The 14374-nt window shown below is 54.5% G+C and overlaps 4 protein-coding genes across 4 annotated transcripts; 3 read left to right on the forward strand and 1 right to left on the reverse strand.

Annotated features, from left to right (window-relative positions):
* Positions 1-415: 415 nt before the first annotated feature.
* On the forward strand, positions 416-872 carry SOH1 (suppressor of hpr1; the record flags this gene model as incomplete). The annotated part of the gene is made up of 3 exons (XM_049394399.1): positions 416-484; positions 550-683; positions 734-872. 3 exons carry the CDS (start codon positions 416-418, stop codon positions 870-872), a joined length of 342 nt encoding a protein of 113 aa, XP_049260228.1.
* A 713-nt stretch (positions 873-1585) lies between these two features.
* Positions 1586-4051, forward strand: J4E88_000726 (uncharacterized protein; the record flags this gene model as incomplete). Its single annotated transcript, XM_049394400.1, has 5 exons — positions 1586-1608; positions 1658-1769; positions 1820-1978; positions 2049-2545; positions 2593-4051. 5 exons carry the CDS (start codon positions 1586-1588, stop codon positions 4049-4051), a joined length of 2250 nt encoding a protein of 749 aa, XP_049260229.1.
* A 1914-nt stretch (positions 4052-5965) lies between these two features.
* Positions 5966-8839, reverse strand: J4E88_000727 (uncharacterized protein; the record flags this gene model as incomplete). Its single annotated transcript, XM_049394401.1, has 1 exon — positions 5966-8839. One exon carries the CDS (start codon positions 8837-8839, stop codon positions 5966-5968), a length of 2874 nt encoding a protein of 957 aa, XP_049260230.1.
* Positions 8840-12414: 3575 nt separating this feature from the next.
* On the forward strand, positions 12415-14374 carry J4E88_000728 (uncharacterized protein; the record flags this gene model as incomplete). The annotated part of the gene is made up of 4 exons (XM_049394402.1): positions 12415-13051; positions 13105-13166; positions 13213-13810; positions 13899-14374. 4 exons carry the CDS (start codon positions 12415-12417, stop codon positions 14372-14374), a joined length of 1773 nt encoding a protein of 590 aa, XP_049260231.1.

The following is a 14374-nucleotide window of genomic DNA, read 5'->3' on the forward strand; positions in this document are numbered from 1 at the left end:
GGCATTGGACATCGATGTACATCGCTTTTGGCTGCGCTGGACGCCCTCTGTTTGTGTCGGCCGCCTGCAGAGTGCGCGCGCAGAGCATGATACACGTCTGGTAGAGGCCGCCTCAACGAATCCCAAAACACCGCCTCTCCGTAGTCAGCGCCAACAACTATCTCCATCACTGCGTACATCCCACCGCCATCGTCGACGACAAGCTCATCAACCCTGCCGTCCTTGCACCTGTTTGTGCAAGTGCGTGATCCTTAGCCCGCCTCATCTACCCAACTGGATTAGCTGCCGACTCTGCGCAACCTGGCAATTGCGGGGAAGACCCTGAACTGCTTTTCTTCAGCCTCAGCGTGACCTGCAAGCGCCGCTCCCATCGCGACTCTGCACCGTCAGCTGTCAAACGTCCGAGACTCCAGCCATGGCTCACGAGACGGCGCAACATGTGCCGGGCGTGGGAGGCTACTCGCGCTTTGAGCTCGAGCTCGAGGTCCGCAATTCCCCTATACTGCGTCGTCATTAGCCCCTGTTTGACCTTCATTAACACGCGCCTAGTTTGTCCAGTGCCTTGCCAATCCCGTCTATCTCAACTACCTGGCCCAGCAAAAGACGCTCGACAAGCCCGAGTTCGTCGCATACCTCGGCTACCTGCAGTACTTCAAAGACCCAAAGTACACAAGATTCTTGCAGTATGTTCGCCGCCCCTCACACCGCCTGCTTACTGACCCCGTCGGCGCAGTCACCCCGGCCCCACGCTGCGTGCACTGGAGTTGCTGCAGCAGGAGCGCTTCCGCCAGGACATTCTAGCCCCAGGCCTCATGGACAGGCTCGTCATTGAGGGCCAGCGGAACGCTGTACCCCCAGCGAAGAAAGAGTGAACCGTGCCAAGTCAAAACATTGTCGATCATCGCGAGTTCGCTTGGTCGCTGCCAAGGTCTCCGTCGATGCCGACATTCCCAGCCCCGGAGGCAGCTGAGAACAACGAGCCAAGTTTGGTTCGATAGGCCAGAGCTCGTTCTCGTTCCTGTTGCATCCCTCGTACGAGTAGTCTACGCCACACGGCGTATGCGACTTCCCGCGCCGCCATTGGCATTCAGCCGAAGATGCTGCATCGTAAACTAAATCGTTCTCTTATCCACATGCGATCCCGTTCTTAGCGAACGTAGCGTGCGATGCATTTAGAAATCCAGAAACTTACCACGAACGAAGCTATTCACTGTGTTAGACGCTATCGTCCGATGCTACACTGTACCGTTATCGTATCCGTATCATGGTTTTACTGTGACGTCGTGATCTATTCTTGTTTCCTCTGGCAACCGACCAAACTCGCAGCAGACCCTGACACTGACCATAGACGCGACCTAGCAACGCGTTTGCAAGCAGCACCCTAGCTGACGCGCTTGGGACGTTCCATCCGAGTTTCCCATGGTTGCAACCAATGTTGGAAGTGCCCAGGTGATGTCTCATGTGCCACGTGACGTCGTCGGCTCGAGTTGCCCCGCCGCGCGCGATTGCATCACGGCGCCGAGCTACCAACAGGGTGCTTGGGTTGCCGACACAGTACTCACACCCCTCTTTGTAATATTCCACCATGCGATCCGTATCTGAAGCCGAGTGCGTCATGCCTGTCCTTGCCCATGGTCCCAATGCTGACATCGCATAGAAAGCACTGGCGGCAGCTCGACGACTTCCACTCCCTGACTGACCTCAAGATCCACGTATCTGCGCACAAGGAACCCCAGATCACCGCAGGACTCCGCTCCGTCTGCTGGAAGGTGCGGTCCGACCTACCCCTCTTCCCCTCCATCGCTCACAGTAAAGTCAGATATTCCTCGTCTTCAAGACGCTCGACCGCTCGTCATGGCCTACCCATCTCAGCCATGCGCGCAAGACATACGAGTCTCTGCGGTCGCACTACCTCCGCGCCATACATAACCCCGACGAATTCGAGTCTTCCGTAGACCCATTGAGCGAACTATCAGAGGTGTGTGCACCCACGACCGGCCGCCGCCATCGAGACATGTCGCTTATTGACAAATACTAAGCGTTAAAAGTCACCATGGGTAGCCCTCCGCGCCGACGAAGAACTTCGCGCCGAGATATTCCAGGATATCGAACGATGTATGCCCGACAATGTATACTTTCGTCAGCCCGCAACGCAGACCATGATGTTGGACATACTGTTCGTGTGGTGCAAGATGCATCCTGACATAGGATATCGCCAAGGCATGCACGAAATACTTGCGCCGCTGCTGTGGGTCGTTGAGAGAGATGCCATAGATGTGGCCGGCCAGCAGACTGGCGCAATGGACCACACTCTGGCCGAGATGCTCGACGCTGGATACATTGAGCACGACACGCATATGCTTTTCTCCATCATCATGCAGACAGCCAAGTCTTTCTACGCGCCGGCCGAGACTGGATCTATAACCAAAGACACACCAATGCTTGCGCGAAGCTCAAGGATCTTTGAGGGCAATCTACCCAAGGTGGACCCAGAACTCTACACCCATCTTGTCAAGCTTGAGATTGTGCCCCAGATTTTCCTCCTGTAAGTCACTATGCGCACTCGAGCCAAGCTTCCCTAATGTGTACCAGACGCTGGATACGCCTTCTTTTCGGACGGGAATTCTCACTCGACGCCGTCTTCGACGTGTGGGATGCCCTGTTCGCCATAGACTCCACGCTAGAGCTTGTCGATATGATCTCATTAGCCATGCTGCTGCGCATACGGTGGGAGCTGATGGCAGCTGATACGAATGAAGCCTTTGCACTCCTTTTGCGATACCCTGAACCCGCCGCACCGCCGTACACATTCATCAAAGACGCGCTATATCTCCGTGATCACCTTACTCCACTCGGCGGGGCAGAGATTATTACACGATATGGGAAGCAAGCGCCCATTATCGAGCCTGTATCAAAACCGCCTGTCCGCGAACCATCGCCGTCTCCGTCATTCGTCTCGAGCCGAACGCGACAGAGCATCGGATCGCCAAGAAGCTTTGTGACACAACAGGGCGCTGGTTTCGAGGCCTTGATACAGGGTGCGGCGAAGAATGTACTGGATCGCGGATCGCAGTGGGGTGTGGGGAGGGCTCTGCGAGATGCAGTGGGTGAAGTAAGGAAGAACGTTGAGGCTTATCAGTCAGGAGCAACCTCTGGCCAGTCGACACCGCGTTCCGGAGGGAGGGAGTTTCGGAAGCCTGGCCAACTAGGCACCTCTGGCGCCAATGGACGACCAAGTCTCGAAAGGGTACACTCGGTGAACACATTCAAGAAGATGGAAGAGCTGGATCGCAGGAACAAGAGTCTCGCTAAAATGTTGGAAGTTGCCGTCGGTGACCTGTGGGAGTACCACAGAGAGCGCGACGAAGCACAAAAGGCGAGAGAAGGCGACGAGAAAGGAAAACAAGCTATGGAGGCACTCAGCCTTGCTATCGCGAAAGTGCAATTCGTGCAAGTTTATCTTGAAGACTCTTCTCTACCGCTTCCTATCGACGAAGCAACCGAACAGGCATCTACTGCACAGGCTGCGATCAGCTTATCTTCTCCACCTCCTCAATCCCCAGTGTCACCGAAACAGGCACCAGTCGTACCACCCATCTCTTTGAGCACGACGTCTCAGTCGAACAACCCGTCGACAACAGCTTCGAAGAACCCTTCTCCTGCCGTTTCCCGTCCGACCTCACCACCCGTGCGTACATTATCACCTCCGTCCAAGCTTGCTTCGACCCTCTCCCCACCGTCGCGGCCACATCTTACATCCTCCAATTTCTCTTGGATGCTTGGTGAAGATTCAGCGTCTTCCAACTTCGCCTCCGGTGCCGCCCATTCTACCTTCTCATCTGACGAGAAGAGACGCATGAAGGGCAAAGGCTTCCTATTCGGAGATGATACGGATGATGAGGGTAGCATCAAGGACGGGAAGAAAGGGAACTCTAACAGCAAAGGTGGAACGAAGAACAACAAGAACGCCAAAGGAAAACATGCTGCCGAGAGCGAAGTAGAAGAGGAGGTGATCGATCTTGCCAACATAGGGAAAAGAGGGGTGATCTGAACATCGACAAAGGTCTCAGTCTGTCTGCTACACTCGTGTAGGCAGACCTGAAGGCTGTGTATTCAGTCATCAATGATCTTGCTGGCTGCTTACGTTGGATCCTCACAGTACGGCTATCCCATCATTGCAGATCTCCGGTGAACCGAAGACTGAACTCAGCATCCGCGCCGGGACAAGAGCTCTGTCATAAAAGCAACAACAGCGTAACGACATTCCTCTGCTTCATGACCCTCCTACGTCACATCATCCATCCCTGGGTGTCTACAGCGTGCTCGCATCCGGTGGCACAAGTGCTCGCTCACGCCCCACCCGGCAAGCTCACACTAGCTCCCCACGTAACTTGCTCAAATGAGGTTACGTGCTGCGCCAATACCTCATCCAACCGCTCGAGTCGCCACCACAGTCACTACCTACAGCACTTTCTACCCATGATTCGCCAAGTAACGTGCCTGCCCCGCCTAAATAGCGAACTTGGAAAAGAGCCCGAACCGTAGCGCATGATCTATTGGAAAGTGCGGCTATCGGTGTCGCATCTTACCCTTCCGGAAATGGTATGTCACCGAACCTTGGAAGTCAGGGACATAAAAGGCGTGCCCCGCTTCTGCCCCTCCACCTGCTTCCTCTCCCACCAGCAAACGATCAAAGTAACAGAACGACACCACTCTTTCAACTACACAACCAACACTTTCAACCTCTCCAAACAATCATCATTATGAAGGGCGGCTGCGGAAACTCTGGATGCACTTGCGCCGACTGCGGCTGCGCTCCCGGAGCTTGCAACTGCAACTGTACGTCACCTTGCCCTCGCCCCTCAGCCAGTCCGCGTGGCGCGACTGCTCTATCTCCCACGTTGGATCGCTTTACTAACATATGATAGAAACTCACCCTCTCTACCACCAGCACCATCGACATGTGGCACGGCAATCTTCGATTCGACACCTGTCCTTAACACGTAACGATTTCATATTCACATACGACAAGCGACTGAAACACCATCGACCCACACCATCATTTGAACAGCACAATACATGGACTGGAATATGGGATGCAGGAATGAGTAATAAACAAATACATATGGCTTAGGCACATCAACTGGGACCACGTGTGCGTGCATGTCTATCGTGATACATTGTTCGACATGCAAGCCATCTTGCGAGTGTCTATTCATCTCCATTGATCAGAAGGACTCGCTTTGATAAAGCAAAGCTCTAACAGCCCTGCGCATGCATGACTCGAAACCTTCATGTATTGCTGCCCTTTTCATCCTTTCAGTCTTACCCATCCTATACTGTTCGACCCTCGCCATTCTTCACGTATGAAACATGCATGTCGCCAGAGTGAGAAAGTTTGAGCGCATTCTTGTGCATAACTTCGCCCCACTATTCACTGCCAACGTGCACAGTAGAGAAAGAGATATAGTTGTGTAAAGTATGCTGAGCCTCGGTGGAGAAGCTGAGTACAGGATAGTAGCAGCAGTGTATTTCTGTTCTACTTTTCTTGTAATCGACGAGCAGAGGAAGGAAGCATGCATGGTCAATCAGGCTGTGTACTGTTGAGTCGTTGGTACATGTCGTAACATGCCATTTTCCGTAGCCGTAAGTCTAGCAAAAAGGCTTGTTGCAGCCCTACGGGATGGTCATAGATCTCAGTTGTGTGCTCATCGCATGTGCGTCACAGTCTCCTGCATTCGTCGATATGTGAGTACTTCAAACGCGCCTTTTCATACATTCAAAGGGAAGCGCAATGATGGCATGTATACATGTTTCTTACTATCCAAACAACGCAACATGAAGAAATTGGGGTATCGATACAAAAACAAGAGGTAATTCAACACCGACTAAGCAAAAGGTCATGAAAAGCGCCGTCTGAACGCACACATGCGTCTGAGCTGTGCAACGAGTACATAATCTGTGCCTAACAGAAACTCAACTCGTCTTGACTGTCATCATCGCTGTCTGCTACTATGCTTTTGCGTGAGTTCATCCACTGCGTGCGTGGTTGAATGGACTGGCGAGCGCTTGTTCGTTTGCGGAGTGGGAGACGAGGACGAGCGGGTGTCCTGCCGAGTTCGTCGCGCTCAGATGTGTCATCGTCGTCGTTGACAATTAGAACGGTCGGAAGGGAACGGCGTGTGAGAGCGCGCTCCGACGAACGAGAGCTTGTTTGGATGGTCTTTGTGCGCGCACTCTCCACCGACACTGACGAGTCCTCTGAGTCGTCCTGCGAGGAACTGGACGCCTGGGTGTCGCTGTCGCTGACCTCAAGTGCTGGCTCCGCATAGACGGGTCTTTTAAGATTGCGCAGTCCGCTTTCAAAGGACGTTCTGGAACGTTGGGTGCGCAGTCGAGCAGCAGATGCATGGGACTCCTGTTTCGGACGCCGAGACCGCCTGGGGCCAACGTGCTTCTCTTCAGGAAGCTCAGAGTAGTACCTGAATGGTGGGGTATCCGGGGGTGTTATATGCATTCGCTTCATGGCTATGACGACCTTGGGCGATGGTGCGCGAGTTCGTTTTCCGAGTGAAGATGTGGAAACCCGCGGTCTCTTCTTGATGGGCGACGATTGTGGTATTTGGTTGTCGTCGTAGTCGAGAGCCGTGACTTCCCACACTGGTGTGTCTGGTATGCCACTCGGAAGGCCATCCTCGAAATCAGATGCTTCTGTCTTCTCATCTTCGGACTGTGCTGGAGTTGGCAAGAGCTCCAATGCTCGAATCGGCTCTTTTGTCTGGCGCTTGATGTTCTGCTTTGCGAATGGTGTACAAGTAACCCATTCGCCAATGCCCTCCTCCCATCTAAAGCCACCACCGACCGTGGGCGACTCGTTCTTCTGTGGTGATTGCATAATGACTAGGCGGCCTTGCGTGTGCATCATCTTCTCGATGTTGCGTACGTAGGCCATGTGCTCAGCATCGCCAGTGCCATGGGCAAAGTCTCTGGCTGATTCCAGTGCGAGCCGCTTCAGTGTCCATAGTTTATGGGGCAGTCGGCAACCAGAGCTCGATGTCAGGCCTGTGACGAGCCGTTGTAGTTGATCGAAACCATCGTCTTTCCAGATGCGCCCCGTACCGCGTGCGGTTGAAGAGATTAAGGCTGGAATAGTTGCGAATATGGATGCAAGGTTGACGATGTTTGATGAATATTGGTTGATCACCCAATTGACAAGTCCAATAGAGGTGGAGGAATCGAGTGAAGCTTTGCCCGGATTCTCAGAGCCTCCAAGATGCACCAGGAACGATGCGAAGATGATCCAGAGAGCGCGCTGAGCCATGAGCTGAACATCATCCGACTCCGGCGCAAGAAGCTTCAGCTCATCGCTGATGTCTTCACGGGTAGATAAAGCGAAGACAACCGAATCTAACACCGATTCGACTCTCCGTACAATCTCTTTCCCTGCGGAATCGTCGCGACTATTGTTGACCAAAGCAATGCTGCACAAGACAGTGAGTAGGCTCGAGAAGGTAGTGTCTAGCGCGCGTCGAAGCTCCTCTCGAGACGACGGCACGAATCGTCTCGATACAGATCCAGTGACCTCATCTTCTAGAAGTCGTGCATCCGGCAATCCCATACTTGCAAGGGTGACCGTTTCGAAAAACCGGGAAGCACTTGCAATCGTCCGACGGTCGTTCTCGGTGATCGTTCGAACTAGTCGGTCCCACACCGGGCGCATGGAGTCTGTCGCGAGCCATTCGAGAGGTAGAAGTTCGAACGCCACCATGTGTTCTAGCAGATCGTAGAGCAAGCGATAGCGTCCTGTGTGGTGGACAAAGCTCTTCACGGAATACAGGTAGGGCGACTTTTGAGGGTCAAACAGGTCCGCTCGCGTGTTGATGGGTATAGACACAGACTCCAGGAGTGGCGCATATGCTAACAGCAACCGCTCAGCTTCATCCCAAGCGGAGGAGTTCAGACAATGTGTAACGAGAACCAGCACGTTGTCCAAGCCAAGTACCTCATCTGTTACAGCATCGCACACCAATGTCGTGGCATGCGCCCGGACAACGCATTTGAAAGGCCGCCAACCGTGGCCATGCTCTTGCTCGAACTGTGTTTCGAGGTGTTCGTAGATCTCATTCGCAATGTCCCTCTCCTCCTCCCCGTCTTCTTCCAGCTTGTCCAGTTTGGCGAAATGCTCTTCGAGTTCGATGTAGGCCGGGAGCCTTCTCAAGCAAGCGCCCATGAGCGACCTTGTGCCCTTCCATTTGGCTTCACCGCCCGTTGTAGTCGATTGCAGGATGTTCGCGTAGGCTTCGGATAGTCCCTGGGTGAGCTTGCGGATCTCGCCAGGTACATGTGTCGCGGGCGGATTCATCGGAGCCAGAAGGGGGCCCTTGATCTTGGAGTATTTGCGCAGCGGCGAGATTGGTATCTGTGGGCTGCTGTGCAACTGTCCGCCCATCCTCGAGATCAGAGGCGTAAACGCGATCTCGCCCGGCCGAGAGACATTGTCCCTGCCCGTGCCAGGTCCATTTCTCTGCAACGCCGGCGCTCTTCCTCGACCACGGCCACCATACGTTGTCTTCTTGCCCGTCCCTACCTTCGCGCCTGGCCGCCAGTCTGGATCTCTAGCCTTCTCGAAGCCTCGGGGCTTGTTCGCTGGGCGGGTGAAGTTGGTCGTCTTCTGTGGGGAGCCTTTGACCGCAAAGGCAGAGGAGGCATTGCGCGATTCGGCGCTGACAGTGCGTGGTCGCTCAAGCTCTTTGCGCAGCTTCGCGAGTTTGGACGAGAGCGGGCGTAGCAGGCGGTTGCATCGTGAAGTCGTCCATGGCAGCGTGTCGTCGGTCGACATCACAGTAAATATGTCGTCTAATGCATATAGAAGCAATACGCGCAAGTAAATAATCGTGATACGCTATGCCAATGCTATGTTGTCGTGTCGATGTTTGTTTGTTTGACCAACATCGGCAGTCGGCGTTAAGGGTCCAGACGCGCTGCTGTCTCCGCGTCCAAACACTGCTTTCACTCGCGCAGCACCAATTCCGCACACATGTTCAACAGTCATGCAACTGGTCGTCTACCACAATGCAATCGCGCGCGCTGTGCACTCCAGATGAAATTCCATTGGAAAACGGATGTTCGGACTCGATGTACTCCTATGCTCACTCTATCCCATTGATACGCGCACCTAGTAAGCCAACCTTGCACAGTGGCGATCGTGGATCACACATACTTATCATAGTACAATTCGCTGCACAGCTGGCTGGAGGAAGTATGATGTCACAATGAGCGGACGTAGCCACCCGTGCAGAGCTCCGGTGAGTCGAAAACATAATTGAAGATATGCTTTGTCTCCGAGCCTTGGGGCTGCGTGCAAGACATGTCTCCCGCATGTAGATTGTCTTTCGTCGGGGCGTGAGGCATCCGAGCTTCATTCTCCTGACTGTATGCTAATCACAGGTCGGAGTATACTACTTATATCTTCGTGTCATCCTGTTGGGTCTCCGGGGCCTCATATATAGAGGCCCAGGAATGTAGTACGCGCCGGAAGCAGATGTGCAGTCAGACTCGCGTTCTGAGACAGCTGGCCCCCGACGCGATAAGCCTGCCCCTACAACGTGGCGGATGCCTCTGTCTCTGTAAACACCACACCAGACGCTCGCTGGAGCCACACCTGCCCACACCCGCATAAGCGTTATCCGAGTATTCTAGCGGCAATGTTTGCTTCTGACGTCGAAAGATGCGGCGCGGTTCCTGTCAGTCAGATTCGCGTGCTCGTCGATCCAGGAACCGATCCGCATCGGAAGGATTTCGTGCATACTAGGGCAGGTCATCCTACTGGCCGGTAAGCGAAATGGTGAGCAGCGAGCAAAACGAATGCGGAAATTAAGAACTGCGCATTGAGTCTTAGGGTGGTCAAAACGCTGCTCAACATTGCATTAGCAGTGGTAAGAAATAACTCATCAAGCTGGTTGCTAGGCTGTGCTCATTCATCAACGACTGGCAGATCGCGATGAGGGGTGCGGAAGTCCAAACACACAGCGCCTGCTCCGAATCGCGTGACTATCGATAGCTGCGAACGTTTACGCTAGGTCCACCTCAGCGCTTGCGTAGTCGTGTCGCATGTCAGACGCTGCGAAGTGATTGTAACGTTGGGAAGTGATTGCCTTTCAGTGAAGGAAGATGAAAGGTGCCTGTCCTTGAAACGTCGTCCTGGGGATCGTTGACGACGTTTCGACATCGTGGGGCCTAGATGGACCTCGTCATCTGTTTGAAACAACGGCAATCTGACAGTTTCTCAGCGGTCGCTGTGACAAGCCTGGGTCTGCCTGGCGGTGACAGCGGCGAGAGGGAACGTAAAGCTGTCACATGTGATCTGTCCCGCGACTCGAGCGGAGTATGGATGCACGTCTGTCTTTGACTCGTATTTTACAGCGGCTGTACTATAGAGTGTTCCGAACCAAGGCATCCTCGAAGCCATCAAACGCAAAGGAATTGCTTTTGCCATCTTGGGTGATGTACGAAGACGTACGACGGGTACAGGCTAAAGTGTCAGGACGAACGTCCGTAGGTCCCCGCCGTTCGTGTTGAGGACTCTGAACGCATTGTGGCGTCGTCGGTGAATTTGCCGTGGAGCATAGCAGCCTCTCTAAGATGGGGGCGTTGAGCATGCGTAATTTGTAGAAGTAGACAACAGCAGGTTGCGATAACAGCTGATATGACTGGTGCTACCGCATGCGCACTCATTCTCAACAGCCAGGTAGCACACGGCGGTGATTGTGTGAAGGATCTAGAATCGCATCCGTAGTACGAACAGTCCCAGCACCTGTGGATCGTGGTGCTGCCCCAAACCATGTGGAGAAACAATTACATTCCCGAACCCGAGGCTCGCGTCAAGTTGCCTGCGAATCTAGAGTCCTTCAGCATGTGTAGGGTTGCTGAGACAGGGCGGCCCGATATGGAGTGACAGCTCCCAAGGACTGGGCTAACGGGCAGAGGTCAAAACAGACGGTTGGAGCGTCCGCAAGACGGGACAAATGAAACAACCAGTCATGCATTGCATGGGGCGCCACGGCATGATGCCAGCGGGCATGAATTGTTTGAGGTGATGCTCACTCAAGCGCCCCAGTGAGCCTCGGTTCCAGTGGTAGTCAGCGGTCGATTCTGCACGCTGGCTGACTGCAGTGTGTTTAGTCGGCATGTACTTGGTGTGTAGTGAGACGGAGGCCGATCATGGCAGTCTTCTCCACTGGAATGGCATAAGTCAGGGCACTTGATAGAACTACAGTATCGGCGAGCCAGCGGGGAGGTGTGCCGCGCGACGAAGTGGGCCAAGACGAGGCGTTGCGGAGACGGTCTTCGTCGTCGCGGACAGATAATGAAGGGCCGTTGCAGGCTGGGGCGCACGCAGCGGGGTGAATGGATGCCAAGGGAGTGTTGCAGGAGCAGCGGGTGGTAGATCCCTGTTTGGCGTGCCGCTTGTCGTTCAGCAAACCAAGCCCGCGGCCATGTGTTGTTTTGAAGCGTCCAGGCCTCGATGACGCAAGGTGTGGTGAAAGTCGCGGTGGGTGCGTGGATTTGTTCGGAGCGATGAAACGCCCTGTCGCCTAGGGCCTCGCGTGTGGCGTGGGACCCCCCGTTTCATCGCCCGGTCCCCGAATAGCAGGCTGCGCTGCGGCGGCCAGGCGGAGCGCGACAGGCACCCCCCCTGCTACTGGCGTCAGGCACTCCCTCCAATCCTGCATCAGAGGCCGCGATAATCAAACTCACGCATTGCTCCCCTTCTACCCACACGCCCGCTCTTGCGTAGCCTTCTTCTTTCCTCTACCTCCACACTCGCTCACCACACGTCACTCACTCTTTTATCGCCTCGGTCCCCCTTGGCACTTACTTTCTCTTCGTCGCTCCGCGTGCTAGTCGTCGCCTCCCCGCCGGCTCTTTGCAATATATCCCCTGGTTGGCGATTTTCCCTCGAGGCCCTATCACCGCAGCCCATTCCGCCTGCATAACGGCTACATACCATCAGCTGCCTTGTTTGCTTTATCCCTGTTGATTAACTCGCCCAATCTGGATTATCTGGATTCTGTCAATACCGCCGGCGACGTCAACTGAGCCTGCATTGCGCCTGCCGTTCACCCTGGCCTCCTGCGCCTGTACCCAGCCCGCCCAATCTACTATAGTGAAGCCGGTCACGACGCACGACCACATCATCGCCACGATCGGAGTGAATCTCTAGCCTACTCTCGCATCACCGATTTGGAACAAGTGCCGTTGTGCTTCTTCCCACCTACCCCCGTCTGTCGTTTGCTGGCCAAGACAGAGTCCACTCTCTCAACCCTACCGTCCTGGATCCTTAAAGCACACCTTCTAGACCGCGTCCCCCTCCCCTAGGACTCCTACCCGCTACCTACCGCTCCATCAACGACAATGTCTCTCCTCCAAACTATGGGTGGTTTCTCCAAGCGTGCGGGTCATGAAGAGGAAGACCCGACTGCTGGTCTTGAGAACCTCGACGTCCAGCACTACCTCGGATACATCTGGTGGATCATTGTTGTCGTCTTCTTCATGTACCAAGTCATCCTCTTCTTCGTCCGTTACATCCGCACCGTCACGTGCTTGAACAACGAAACCCAACGATACTTCGCCATCCCCAACAGGACCTACGCAGCTTTCAAGAAGCACTGCCTCGATGCGCCTCTGTTCCGCACCCGTCACCACCGCGAATTCAAGCTCTCTTCCGCCATTGGTGTTGGAACCCTGCCCAGCCGTCTGCAAAGCTTCTTCCTAGTTGGCTACTTTGCCGTCAACGTAGGCTTCTGTGTATGGAAGATCGACTACAGCAGCTTCTCAGCCGGAGCCGGTGAACTTCTCAGCCGCTCCGGTATCATGGCTGTCATCAACATGATCCCGTTGTTCCTACTTGCTGGTCGCAACAACCCCATCATCAAGCTCACCGGTATCTCATTCGACACCATGAACCTCATCCACCGTTGGTTCGGACGGATCGTCATCCTTGAGGCCATTGCCCACACCGTATGCTGGATCGCCAACAAGGTCCACACCAGTAAGTTTGCTCAGATGAGGAATCTGATTAATGCAATGCTAACAATTATGCAGAGGGCTGGGGTGCCGTACAAGCCTCCATCACTGGAAGCGAGTTCATCATGACAGGTTTCATCGTAAGTTGTGTACGAAGCCAGTACCAACAATGTCTAACATCCACAGGGAACTGTCGCATTCGTGTTCCTCCTGATCCAGTCTCCGTCCCCAGTGCGTCACTCCTTCTACGAGGTTTTCCTGCACGGCCACATTGTCGGTGCTGCTATCGCGCTCGGCGCTGTATGGGTCCACCTCAAGGAGCGCCCGCAACAGTTCATGCTCTACGGAGTACTCGCGCTCTGGGTCATGGAGCGAACCTGGAGATTCGTCCGCCTCGTCACGCGCAACGTTGGAAACGGTGGTACCGGTTGCGATGTTGAGGTTCTCCCCGGAGACGCCCTTCGTGTGACCGTCCGCATGGCTCGCCCATGGAGGTTCCGCCCCGGCCAGCACGCCTACTTGTACATTCCTTCCGTCGGACTCTGGACCAACCATCCCTTCTCTGTCGCTTGGAGTGAGGAAGAGGAAGATCTCACCATTGCCTCGTCTGTCGCCGATGAGAAGGGTCTTCCCATGAACCGCCAAGACATCCTCGAGCACCACAAGACTAGCATGTCTTTCATTATTCGCCGACGAACTGGTTTTACCGACAAGCTGTTCAAGAAAGCCGATCTCTCTGCTTCCGGCAGATTCTCCACTTCGGCATATGTCGAAGGCCCATATGGTAAGTACCGAAGCTTGTTTTCCCCGGACTTTTCACTATCGCTTATATTAATCCAATCTATACAACCCATGCTAACATCATATGACAGGCGGTGAAGACCTAAGCTCTTATGGAACTGTCATGCTGTGGGCTGCTGGTATCGGTATCACTCACCAAGTCCCCCACGTTCGTGATATCGTCGCTGGTTACGCCAACGGAACTGTCGCCACCCGCCGACTTACACTCGTCTGGATCATCCAATCGCCCGAGCACTTGGAATGGATCCGTACATGGATGACACAAATCTTGTCCATGCCACGCCGCCGCGAGATCCTGAAGATTCTGCTCTTCGTCACTCGCCCTCGCAGCACCAAGGAGATCCACTCGCCCTCTTCCAGTGTCCAAATGTTCCCTGGACGTCCCAACGTCCAAGCCTTGGTCGACCAGGAGATGCAAGAGGGTATTGGTGCTGCCTGTGTCAGCACCTGCGGTACTGGTGGATTGGCGGATGAGCTCCGTCGCTCCGTCCGCAATCGCGAGTCCCAGTGGAACGTCGACTTCCGCGAGGAGTCTTTCTCGTGGTAA

The sequence above is a fragment of the Alternaria novae-zelandiae genome (assembly GCF_023758075.1).
Source record: "Alternaria novae-zelandiae strain BMP 2774 chromosome Unknown scaffold_1, whole genome shotgun sequence".
NCBI lineage: Eukaryota > Fungi > Ascomycota > Dothideomycetes > Pleosporales > Pleosporaceae > Alternaria > Alternaria novae-zelandiae.